At 39.1% G+C, this 12,105-nt stretch overlaps 1 protein-coding gene across 1 annotated transcript in view; it reads right to left on the minus strand.

Moving 5' to 3' along the window:
- Positions 1-7,746: 7,746 nt before the first annotated feature.
- ADGRV1 (adhesion G protein-coupled receptor V1) overlaps positions 7,747-12,105 on the minus strand; it is a 274,545-nt gene continuing 270,186 nt past the window's right edge. Inside the window, exon 100 of the mRNA XM_051782549.1 lies at positions 7,747-8,403. Within this exon, the coding sequence (XP_051638509.1) occupies positions 8,285-8,403 (119 nt within the window). The 3' untranslated portion in view covers positions 7,747-8,284. The remainder of the gene's footprint in view (positions 8,404-12,105) is intronic.

The raw sequence follows: 12,105 nt of genomic DNA on the forward strand, positions 1-12,105 counted from the left end.
AGACAATGACTCCCACTGTCATAAATTTGTTTTCCATCTATCCACTTTTGGCCTAGAAGGGATCTTAACAGGAAGATACCCTTCTTTTTCACATTTGATAGACTTAAATATCCCCTATTCCTTTCCTCTGTATTCTTTCTATAGAACAGTAGACATGCAAACATCCCATTTTCAAATCTCCTCTCCCAAATCCAAGAAGCATTATTTGTTTAAAGGCTTATTTATTTATTTAAGTTTAAGACTAATTCATAAGATACAGAGCTGCTCACAACACAGAAGCTGTTTCTGTCCAAAACAAGGAATTAATCATGCCTTTATTCCTCTATCCCCCAGGAAAACTAGAAATAATGGACCTAATTTTGAGCAAAGCATGTGTTGCCACCACTAATATAAAATTTATATAAGACAAAAGACAAATATAAAACTCATATAAGACAAAAAGAAAAAAGTGCTTTAATTAGTTTAAAAGCAACTACTTTCCTTCTAGAGCAGAGATCAGATAAAAATAAATAACAAGCGGTTAAATTAGAGTGAATGAATTCTGAACCCTTGTGGTCTACAGGCACTAACTTCGTGTTTTATGGTCTAGATATTAACTTACTTTCTATGATATGTAAAACACTACTTTTTGTCAGCTAGTACTTCTGGAAAAAATAAAGAGATTAATTCTAACAGTATTTCTGAGGGTATAGAGGCAGGGAACACATGAATAAAAATGCACATTCTGTTTCTTTGCTAATTCACAAAGTTTCAGAAAAGTATGATGTGGGAGAACTCCCAAGATTATGAATCCTGGAACGAATGACTTTAGAAATGGGTCTGTCACAGCAGCAGCCCCCTGGAATCGAGAGGAGTGAAAAAGCAGCAATGATTCCCATTTTTTGTTGTACGGTTTTCCCTTGGTCAATGTAACCACATGGTTTCCCCCCCACTCAACATCATATTGTCTCCCCTCCCCAGACGTGGTCCCCGCCTCTGCACAAGTGGGATTGGTCATCTCCCCAGTCCCGAGCCTCTTATGGGACCTCGGTCCTCCTGTATCCCTCATTGGTTAGCAGAGCCCTCAAGTCCTTTCCCCCGGACCTTGGTCCAATCATGTTCCTCCTTCTAGCCCTCCCCCTGAGACCTTATAAGCCGCAGGAGTTTCTAATAAAGGACTTTTCGCCTTGGAATCCAGAGAAGAGACTCAGTCGCTCTCTCCTCCTGCCAAAGGAGGACCGGGTGACTGAGACTCTCTCCAAGAAACTGCGAGTGAGGAGTAGAACCTCACCAATTCTGTTACTATGACATGTAAATCATGTTAGCTTCAGTTTTACGAGGAGGAGAAAACCTTAACATCTGCAATAAAAGATTGTTTTCATGAACATTCAAGGCTCCTTTTCTGAGTTAGGGAAACAAATTTTTCCATTTACTTTCTCCTCTAGAGCATGCTGCTTTCAAAAACAAAGTCTGTATCCCAGGGGTTGGATGGCTCCAAGGTATACTGGCTCCAAGGATTTAGCTGTCCATCTCCTGAGGCTACACAGGGTTCTTTTCTATGCTCTGAGGATTATCTTTACTATTAATCTCCCAATGTTTCTAATGGGCCATTCCATTACAAGTCACAAGGCTTGTTAGTAACCACCTGGCATTTGCCCTGCTTATTCTTGGGCTGTGTCCTGCAGCAGAGCATGATTTTTGATTTGGGCAGGTTTTTTCCAGCTGGTGATACAACAGTGGTCCACACCACTGCTGTAGGTCAGACCTTATCCTAATCCTTAGTCCACAATAAAAAACAGAATTTGAGGCATTCTAATCCCGGTCCTTAGTCCACTAAGGACCAGGATTAGAGGTCTTCTAATATGCAACAGAGGGCTTCTGTCAGCATTGAATTTAAGGAGTAAATATACTCTTAACTCTGTAAAGCCCCTTACCTCTGAGAAGTAAAATTGTTCGTATTAAATCTGGCTCTCAAGATGGAAGAATCTAAAAGCTGTAGGCACGTGGTCCTCAGAGGAAGATCACAGTGCATGCCTTGGGTACTCTGGATCATCACACAGTGCTGCATCAGAAGGCAGAGCATCACGCTGCAGGAACAGTGGGAAGCAACTGAGTGATTGAAAACAAGAAAAAATGGAGATGAGGAAGCACTCAGAAGTTTATCTTCTTTGCTTATGCTCCTGAGCTGCAATTTTTACTGCTCCACAGATGAGCAAAGATGTCCCAAAACTTGCAGGAAGTCCCATTTAAAATGGGATTTATTAAATGTACAAGAGACAACAGCTGAATACAGGACCCACATGGGTGGAGACATATCAACCAGTGAACTATGTATTTTGCTACCTGAATAGCCAAAACAGGCATGTGTTCAACTAGAAGGATGGTCTCAAGTATATTTTGCTGGACTAGGATGTGAGTCCTTAGGACCTTACCCAGTACAAGGTACAAAACCTATTATTTGCAGAACAAAAAAGAATTAGAAGGAAACTGGTTTCTTCTTACAAGACAGAAAAACAGAAGATTCATATTTGGCATTATGTCCTTACAATGGCCTGGAATGAAAAAGTGAAAAGTAAGTTTCTCTGGGAAGGAATGTGGGCCCCCAGCAGCAACTGAGGTGCTGGTTGAGCAGAAGATCAGGGAGAAAGGTCACTTCTTCAGCAGAAGAAATTCAGCTGGTGGGGCATTTTTAGATTTCTGCTGCAAGAAGCATTACAAATAATATCTGTGACATGGAGAACAGACTCAAACAGGGCTCATTTTTCATCTGAAACATCAGAGATCCGTCTGAGTGTAGATGCTGCTTGTGTGCCACAGCAGAGGAGGGGAGCTAGTCGGGTCATCCCCCTGCATGCACTTGGCGAAACAACTCACTATTTTCACTTTGTCATGATGCATCAAGAATTCTGAGCAAAGTTTGGCCATTCTTTTCCTTCTGCCCTGTCCCAGTCTCTAGGACATACTGTTCTCCTAAACCAAAAAGAATCATGGTCCTGCGTGCACATCAAGCAGGAATCCATCCATCTGGTCCTTGCCAGATGGTAATTTTTTGTGTTTGCTTCTGTGCTACCACATGATGGGGAACAGACAGACCTGAAGCAGCAGTGTCATGGTAGGTCCTGCCCAGACGGGCTGCAGGTTGTGCATCAAATACCTGTGGGCTGTGTGAGGCTAAGAGCAAAGAGGGATTTCAGGTATCCCCTTTCCTTGCCCCCTTTTCACAACTGTATATCCCATGCCTGAACATGTGGCTCTTTCCAGTTCGGAGACTAGGAAATCACGTGCTTAACTTCAGTTTGTGAATCGTAAAGAAGAAGCCAAGAAGTTTCTGGGGAAATCTGTTTCATAACCTGGGCCACAGTGTTTTAGCTGTCAAACAGAATTTATTCTTATTATATATATATATTTGTATCCCATAATTATTTTCTGTGTATACACGATGACATGTACTTGTGCATAAAGAGTAAAGTTATGCTGACAATGACAGCTTTTGGAAGTTAGAGGTTCTCAGGATAAAATCACTGTGCGCACAGATCCGGGTACCACAGCACAGGCATGACCACACCATCTTGACAGTCTGCTTGCTGAGTTGGGGAGAAACCTCACAGCACCAGTAAAAACCCTTTTCTGAACTTTTTCTGAATTAGCCAATGTTATGAGACACAGGTATTTATATTTTTCTCCAAATCCTGTCTATTTGTAAAAATGCTGTCACTGCATGAACGCAACTTTGACTTGGTTAAAACACAACCAACCAACTAAAATCATTCTTAGGGTTTTCGGCTTATCTTTTAGGCTAGCTTACACAAACTATCTTCTTAGTTTCAGCATATCATTAGTCCCAGGTATTTAGTTCGCTAATGCTTGAGTATTAAATTGCAATTATTTCCATTTATTTATTGCATACCAGAGTATTACACTGTAATTATTTCAATGCATTTATTGTGGAGAAGATGATTTTGAGCCTTGAAATGAGAAGTGGAAATTCTTTTTGGTTGTAACAGAATAACATATTGAGCAGATGAGCCCAAGCTTGCATGTGCTATTTTCACACGTTACTGTCAGTAGAAGTAACACAGGAGCAAATTCTGCTGACAGAAAACTGGACTCGCATTCTGATTCCTTAGTGGTTTACACTAGTGCTGGTGAAACAGAATCTACAGTAGTATCGCAACATCCAGTGTATAAACTAAGCTATAGTGAAATGTATCTGAAGGCAGGATGTGCCTGAACTTAAGCAATTTTCTAGTCAAACTATGATCATGATGTGATCAGTCAATTTAACATAATGCTATGTTGGGCGCATAGGCACCTTATTGCTGCAAAGCTCTGAATACAATGTAATCCTTTGCAGATCGAAGTTTGCACTGTGGAGTCCTCGGGAGGATGATGACTTTGGATGAAGAATATTGGAGACCTAAGCATTTGCATGGTAGAGACAGAACATGGATATATTGTACCCTTCAAGTGGGTTCTAAAGAAATTAATTATCTCAATAGTTTGGTTTAAGTCACTGATGTGGACTGACTTATTTTGGTTATATAGCAAGAAAAGTGAAATCTGTGGCTTTCTCTAAAACATCACCTAAAAGATGTCTGTTGAACTTAGCATTTTTCATCACTTATGCACTTAAATATGAAATACATTCAGACACCTTTCAAAAAATGTGAATTATATTGGCGTGTGAGCAGTGACAAACTCCTGAAACAAGTTCATTAATCCACCTGATCTAAGTAGCTTTAGGTGAAGCTTGCATGGAAAAGGGATTTCCTTCACAGAGTGAACTGCAAAATTTTGTATATTAAGTAAATATATAATATTAAATTACATTAAACAGTATAATATATAAGAAATATAATAAATTAGAACCCTAAATATATAATATAACATAGAGCATATGTTATTATATTATTAAATAATTAAACTGTTATAGATGCATTATATTAAGTACTGAATATTATTATTTAATATTACATTGAATATTAATCTTTAATATATTAAAGATTAACTGCAGCTCCTTCTACCCTTCAAAGCATGGAAAATGGCTTCTTGTGGAGAAATTATGTCTTCTTTTGAAGAGAAAAAAAAAGACAGCAAGTGTCCTGGTGTTCTTCGGTACACAGGAGCAAAGCAAAGGCTTGTATGAGTCAGTCAGCATGGCAGGCTGTGTGGTAATGCTTGGTTTCAAAGCTATCTAGCTGAGGATTATTTTGCCTCATAGAAACAAAGAAATGTTTATACTCTCAATCAAATTTTAAATAATGCCTGAGATGAAGGAGCCACAGGAGGCATTCAATCTGGTTGGGTTTGGTCACGCCAAGTGTAAAGGTACTCCTCCTGCCCAGGTGTGGCTATGGGGTACACCTGAGTCAGAGCACACAGCTGCCCTACTCCCCCCCTCCTGTCTCAGTCCTTGCCTGTTGAAAGAACAGAAAAAAAGGAGCTGAGAGAGACTCATGCTATTAAACAACTGAATTGCCTACAGAGAAAACAATTTCTCTTAAAAAAGGATTGGCTCTAGAACAGTAAAAAATTCATCTCGTGACCTTAAACCATGTGAGCACCACCTCAAGATTTAAAATTCAGCAAACACTGGCAGCAGACGTCATTCTACAGATCTGCTCTGAAAAATGCTGATGCATTTACAGTAAATCCCTAACCAGGCCAGTTGTGCAACACATTGAAGTGACATAAAGTATTAACATTTATGGTGATGAGTCAAAATCAAACAATCATCCTCTTTTATAAGGTTTCTCATAGCATGTAGTAGCATGTACTGCAAGTAATGAAACATCTGTTACAGCCCGGACTTGCTCACAACCAAGTGTTGCAATCATTCTGATGCGCCAGGCTTCACAGCAGGGTTTTAGTGGGTAGATGAGAAGGATCAGCACTAACAAGGCTCATCTCAGTTTATTCAGGAAGAATGAGCCAGGTTTCCTGTGTAGAAAACAAAAGAAGTACCACATTGCAAAATATCCAAAACTAACTTTAACTCCAGACTGACTTACTGAAGTTCACTCAAGAGCTCAAAAAGTCCCTTTTCATCAGATGTAGATACAGGCAGAAAAGTGAAATATAACATTTGCTTAGATAGCTCACTCTTGGATGAAGTTGCCCACTTTATATATCTATATATACATTCTGATGCACTGTACAAACTTTTGACGGCTGCCCGTTCTGCACAGGGTCTCACTGACTGCCCTGTGCTTCTGTACTTTGTCCTCGGTGAAGAAAGGTTTATTTACTGCCCCATCTCACCCACCTTCAACCTCACATTAAGTTTGGCGTTTACCACAAAGATTTGGCCTTGTTCACTCCCTACCATGATCAAAATTCCCAGGAGTCAGAAAATTTAATACTCAATGCAGCAGATCATGTACTATTTATACTCAAACATACTCTGATCTCCCAATTCAAATGTGTATTTAAAAAGCACTTGTTTAAGGGCTTTGCTGACTAGAAATAGTTTCCTATGTCCGTGAAGGTTTTTGCAGCATGGGACCTTAAAGATGATGTCTGCCTTGGGTATGGGTGATGACTACAAGCTGTTCAGTCCTATCAGCTATCACAGAACTGGGACACAGAAGTAAGATTATTTTGTTTTGTTTTGTTATCTCAACAATTAATTAGATATAGTAAAATTTGAATGTCACTATCAAAAGTCATGGAAAGATTTCTGTAAGAAAAGTTTTCTTTTAAAGGGAGAGATTGTTGCTCAGAGCTTGCCCACTATGAAGCCTTTAGACAAGTGTCTGAGGAAGGTATGAAAGGCTTGCATTCTCATTTCCTGTGTATCTATACTACACTTAGAAATGTTCAGAGGAAAATTCCCTTGGCCTCCTGATTTAATGTGTTTTTCTTCCAGAGTGTCTGTGCACAGGCAGAGTTAATGATTCCTACAAGATCAGCCTGCCTCCCCACTCAGTTATGAAACTTTTCCTCTGCTATTTTTTTATTCCAAGGGAGGAACTCTTCTTCCTCATTTATGATCACAGATTACTGATCTAACTCTGTTTGTAATGCAATACTTGAACCCTTTAATCCAAACAGGGATATCTGTGTGGCACACATGGAGATTAACAGAAAATTCAACTCTTTGGAATTTCCCCTTGTGGGAGACAACAAAGCTAACAAGATCCCAGTTGGAGGCAGAATCGGGAATCCTTTATTGGACTTACAAGCGGATATTTTAAGGGTCTAGGGTCTACATATTCATAGGGGCGGCCGAGCTATTACAAACAGGGTTTTACAAGGATGAGGTAGGAGAAAAACCCAAGTTACACCTTTTGGGTTTAGCACTTACATCATGGGGAAAACCCACTTATTTTAGGATTACATTTTTGGGGATTTACATGGGGGACAGGTATCCAATGTTTACAGAATACACAGGATACACAGGGAGGGGGAAAACAACAATGGATTTTATGCAGAGGCTTGATAAAATCAGAGTACAGTCTCTCTGGGTCTGGGCAGGACATTCCAAACCGGTGATATCTTGTCTGGTCCTCAAGCTGAGGTTTTTTTCCCTAGCTCTTGTAGCCCAAGGCCTTTTGCTGACACTGCTCAGACTCCTTTCTGCAGGTATTTGATTTTGGGATCCTACACCACCTTATTTCTAACTGTGAGAAGAGTGAGAGAGCTTACTATTATGAAACCAGCAAGGTCAAGCAGTCAACAGCACACAGCTGCTGACACACTCCTTCATCTCTCCTTTCCTCTGTATGTTTCTGATCATCTCATATTTATCATGTCACAATTTAAATTTCAAGCTTTCTGGCTCAGGACTTGTGTCTTTATTAGAATGTGTAAAGTTCACAGATTTGGGTACTCAAAAAACAGTGAGAAGAGTACATCTTAGGAAACTTAGAACAACTGCGCAACTAGAAAGCTTTCCTGTCCAAGAGGGTGTTTACATCACCTTCCATCTTCATAAGCAGCGAGCAGAAATAACAGACTGGTTTGTATCAAACAGACTTTATTGATTTTATTAACCAGTGTTACACATACAGTTAATTAAAAAAAAGCTACAATTTGCGAAATGTATCATCTACCTACAAGATACAATTCTAGGCAAATCCCCATGGTATCTACTGATGCTCAGCCACTCTAAGAAATTTAGTTTGTTTCCTGATATAGAGAACCTCAAGCAAACATTCCTTGTTAAACGTTCAGTAAAGATCACAGCATTCTACTACAGTTTCATATAGCGTTTTAGTGCAAAAGGAAGTACAAATATAAAAATATTGAAGCTTGAATTACAAAAAAAAAACCAACAACAAAAAAACCCAAGCAAGCTGTGAAGTTAGAGATGAGTGTCTGCTATGGGTATTCTCCTAAGCTCTACGATCTGGGAGTTAGCCATGCTTCCTCCATCCTGGCTGCCATGACAAGATTCGTTATCACTGACGCTGAGACCTGCACCTGCAATAGAGAAAAACAACAAAAATAAGAATCAGTGAGAATGACATCCCAACACAGAAATGGGGATACCATATCCCACTCTGCTTTCTTCTGATGATTGAAATGCTTCCCTACCCCACAATCATGTGGCAAGTTTCCTCTTACTAGTCTACCCTTCTGAATCCATGGATTATAACATTATCTGATATGGTTTTGTACCATCCAGATACGCTTTTTCATAATTCCGCTGTCAGTCATTTTATTTGTCCCAGTAAATGGTACAATAGCTATTCAGAGGTTGCCTTGAAATCAGAAGGGCATAAATCAAAGTCTGTCTTAGGCTGAGTTCATGGTCTGGCTATTAGAGTCTGGTATTTCCAAGGACTTCTTCATGAAGAATTGATTTTTAATGATACAATTTCCCTGTTAAACTGTAATTCCAGCTGTTTTAATAGGACTGTAATTTCAACATGAGAAAAGACACTGACCAAATATTATTTAAACCCACATGTGGCATGAACTGGTGCATTATGTTTTCCTTCTACTGTAAGAGAATACTAGACTTTGGTCTACAGAAACTTCCAAAACATGACTGGAAGACACCACATGAGGCCACCTTCTCCATCCTTTTGTCACAGGAGTTCTGCTAGCTTGTTGCTTCCTATTTGCTTTAGCTTGGTTTCAGCTGTTTTTTGTTTTTGCTTTTGTTTTTTTGTGGGGGAGGTTTGAATTGATTACATAATCCTGCACTAGTTTTTATGAAATGCGTAATTTTTTTTCAGACCATTTCTTCACAGAATAGCTGTTGGAACTATAAACTTCAGTGCTTTTTCAGCTCGTCTTTGAGCTATAGAGCAAATTCTAACAAGACAATGCATGGGTCTTGTTAGGGCTTAGGGTGTCTAGGCTTTAAAATTGGTGAGAACTGCACATCAGTAGTATGAGGCATGACGATTTCAAGACAGATTAATTTCAGGCATAGACTTACAGCAATGTCACTTATGAGGGAAGTTATTTGTTTTGGGCAGAAGCAGATCTGTAACTACATGCAAAAGAATGACATTGGGCTCAAAACAGCCCTGAACAAGGTATGCTGTGAGAGGAAGTGATTTGCACTTCATATTGAAAAATATTTTCAAGAGTTTCTACCAGGTGTACAGTGCAATTCTTATTTCTGCCTCAGCTGAAATTACAGGTTTTGGTTTGTTCAACAAAAAACAAGATAAGGGTCATTTACTTTGTTGGAGTCTCTTCATCTTTTTAAGTTCTCTATTGTTCTGCTTTTACAAGGTTTTCCCATAGCGCATTTCCTCCTACCACCCCACAGGTAGTAAAGAAGTACTGTAAAGGGGGCAGCAGTAGGATGCTGCTTTGTTGTGGGACGTCAGGTTGCAATCTTGAATATGGAGCTTGGTCCAGAGAACCAGGGCAGAAAAACCTGCAGGACTAGGCAGGTTTTCCTGTAGAGGTCTGGACAAGGTCCTGGTAGGGGCTAAACTTGGGTTGGTGCCCTATGATCCAGGTGAAAACTGAGTATGCTGCACCATGAACCTTCTTACATCTGGCTTTGGTGTTTGGGTCATGGAGGGAGCATGCAGTCATTGACATTGGTGGGTCCTGGTCTTTGGTCTGCATGACCCAAGCTCTTGAGAAACCAACAACCACTGTCAGAGTATGACAGGAGTAAAAATCCATCAACATACAATAACAAAGTTAAGATTAGGCTCTGAGTCATTAAAATAATGGTTTGTAAGTGTATTGAAGATGATGAAGCTGTATTATTGATTTAAATTTGCATGCACATTTAATCTTTTCATTGAACCAGACCATAATAACCAAAAGCTGCTTGAAAGTCCTGGGAAAAACAGCAATTGCTTAAACAAATTATTTGGTTTTTTTCCTTATCTTGTCTAAAATTATTTGTTTTAGAAAGGAAATATGAATGTAATAAAGAAGATAAATCAGACTATTGTATTTACCATGGAAGGATGGAAGAAAAAGTTAAAAGCAAATTAAAAAACAAGTAAATAAAATATTTTTAGTGAAGAAACAACAAAATACTTCCTATGTAGTATCATTAACATTGAAATTCATTCAAGACTTTTAGTCAGGCTGAAGAGGGTAAAAATTTCAAAAACTGAAAAAAACCCATTATTTAAAACATTTAAAATCATAAATATGATCATTCTAATGATGTTGAGGTGAACACTGGCCGTTGGAGTTTGAAAAATATTTGTCTTACCAGTGGCTATACTGCAATTATTCAGTATGGGGTTTGTTAAAGAATCTTTTGCTGGTCACTGTAGAGAGATCAGATACGGATCTAACAGTATTACACTATGTATATTCTTAGATGTCATATATGTGCAAGCTTTGTGTGTGTTCTGTGCAAAGCAAGGGAAGATCTTTTTTGTTACAGAGATTACCAGGAACTTGGTAAGCCACAGACTGAAGAAGGGTACTTTGGGTTTACAAGGGCCTTGTTCTGCTGATAATGCAAAGACAAACTATGTTAGAGCTGATCCTTTCTAGGAATAAGCAGTGAAATGTAACCAGGATACTAGTTTACCAAACAGACAGTAGACTGGAAAGGGTACGACTCCTTACACAATGGAGTTTCACAGAGTTCATTGGTACATCCTGTTCTCAGATTGGAGCAGAATTTAAATTCAATCAGATCCAAAAAATCATGTACTCCTGTAGAGATGCTAGAGCCGTGGGGTAGGTATGTAGCAGAGAGTATGACTTTCCCCTGATTTGTGAAGGGATTATTTCAAGAAAAACAGACAGGAAAATGAAGCCTGCCTTCCTTTCTCTTAGTATGGAAGGACTAGCTGAAAAGTCAAGGCCTAGGCTTCAAACCCAGAGAGGTCCCTCCACTGACATCTGCTGGTGAAGGTACAATCAGTGCATCCCTACATATCTGACTGTTGTCATCTGCTTGCTCAGAGATAGCTCAGCCTTTCACTAAAACATTTTAAGGGATACTGAGTTTGGTTTTGTACTCATCTCTGGGGAGACTTTTTATCTCTCAAGCACTTCCATCTTGCTTTCTGAATTAGTCATGATTTATATTATATGTTGAGATGTATATGAATAAGCTACACAAACAAACTTTAATTCTTCTTTCAGGTTTTGACTTCACAGAAATGACACCAACAGTCACATCCAGAGAACTATAAATAAAGTACAGATTGAACTAAAAAATGCTTCCTGTGTATTATACAGTCACATTCAATAGCCATCAGGCAGCATATGTGTGACAACCACAGATGAGAAGCTGAATGAATAGGCAAACTGGTTACCCTTCCTTCCATTTTTTTTTTTTTCCTGTTAAGTGAACCCTTCAAAACAAAAATTATGGCTGATTAGGCAGGGCACGAATCCGGCACTTTGCTACCATCTACAATCTATCTGCCCTGTGATAGACAATCTCCAGGATGCTGCACTGAATACAGGCATTCTGAATACCTTTCAGAATTGAAATTTCAAATGTTTTCTCTTGTTTATGATGGCCACCTGAGATACTTGATTCTTAAACCAGGCACCTACAATGGTGCCACCAAGGCTTATAAAATGCCCACTTTGGAACCCTAGCTGTATTAGATTGAAAACTATAAATCGTTTTATAGTGCATTGTTATTGTAGTAACTATGTTTTTTTTTCAACACAGAAAGAATTGTATCTTCCAGAATATTCCACCTAAGGAGTCTTTCTGCTGTG

Source organism: Manacus candei, unplaced genomic scaffold, assembly GCF_025592945.1.
Source record: "Manacus candei isolate 608988 ecotype Guabito, Panama unplaced genomic scaffold, ASM2559294v1 h1tg000016l, whole genome shotgun sequence".
In the NCBI taxonomy this organism is placed as follows: domain Eukaryota; kingdom Metazoa; phylum Chordata; class Aves; order Passeriformes; family Pipridae; genus Manacus; species Manacus candei.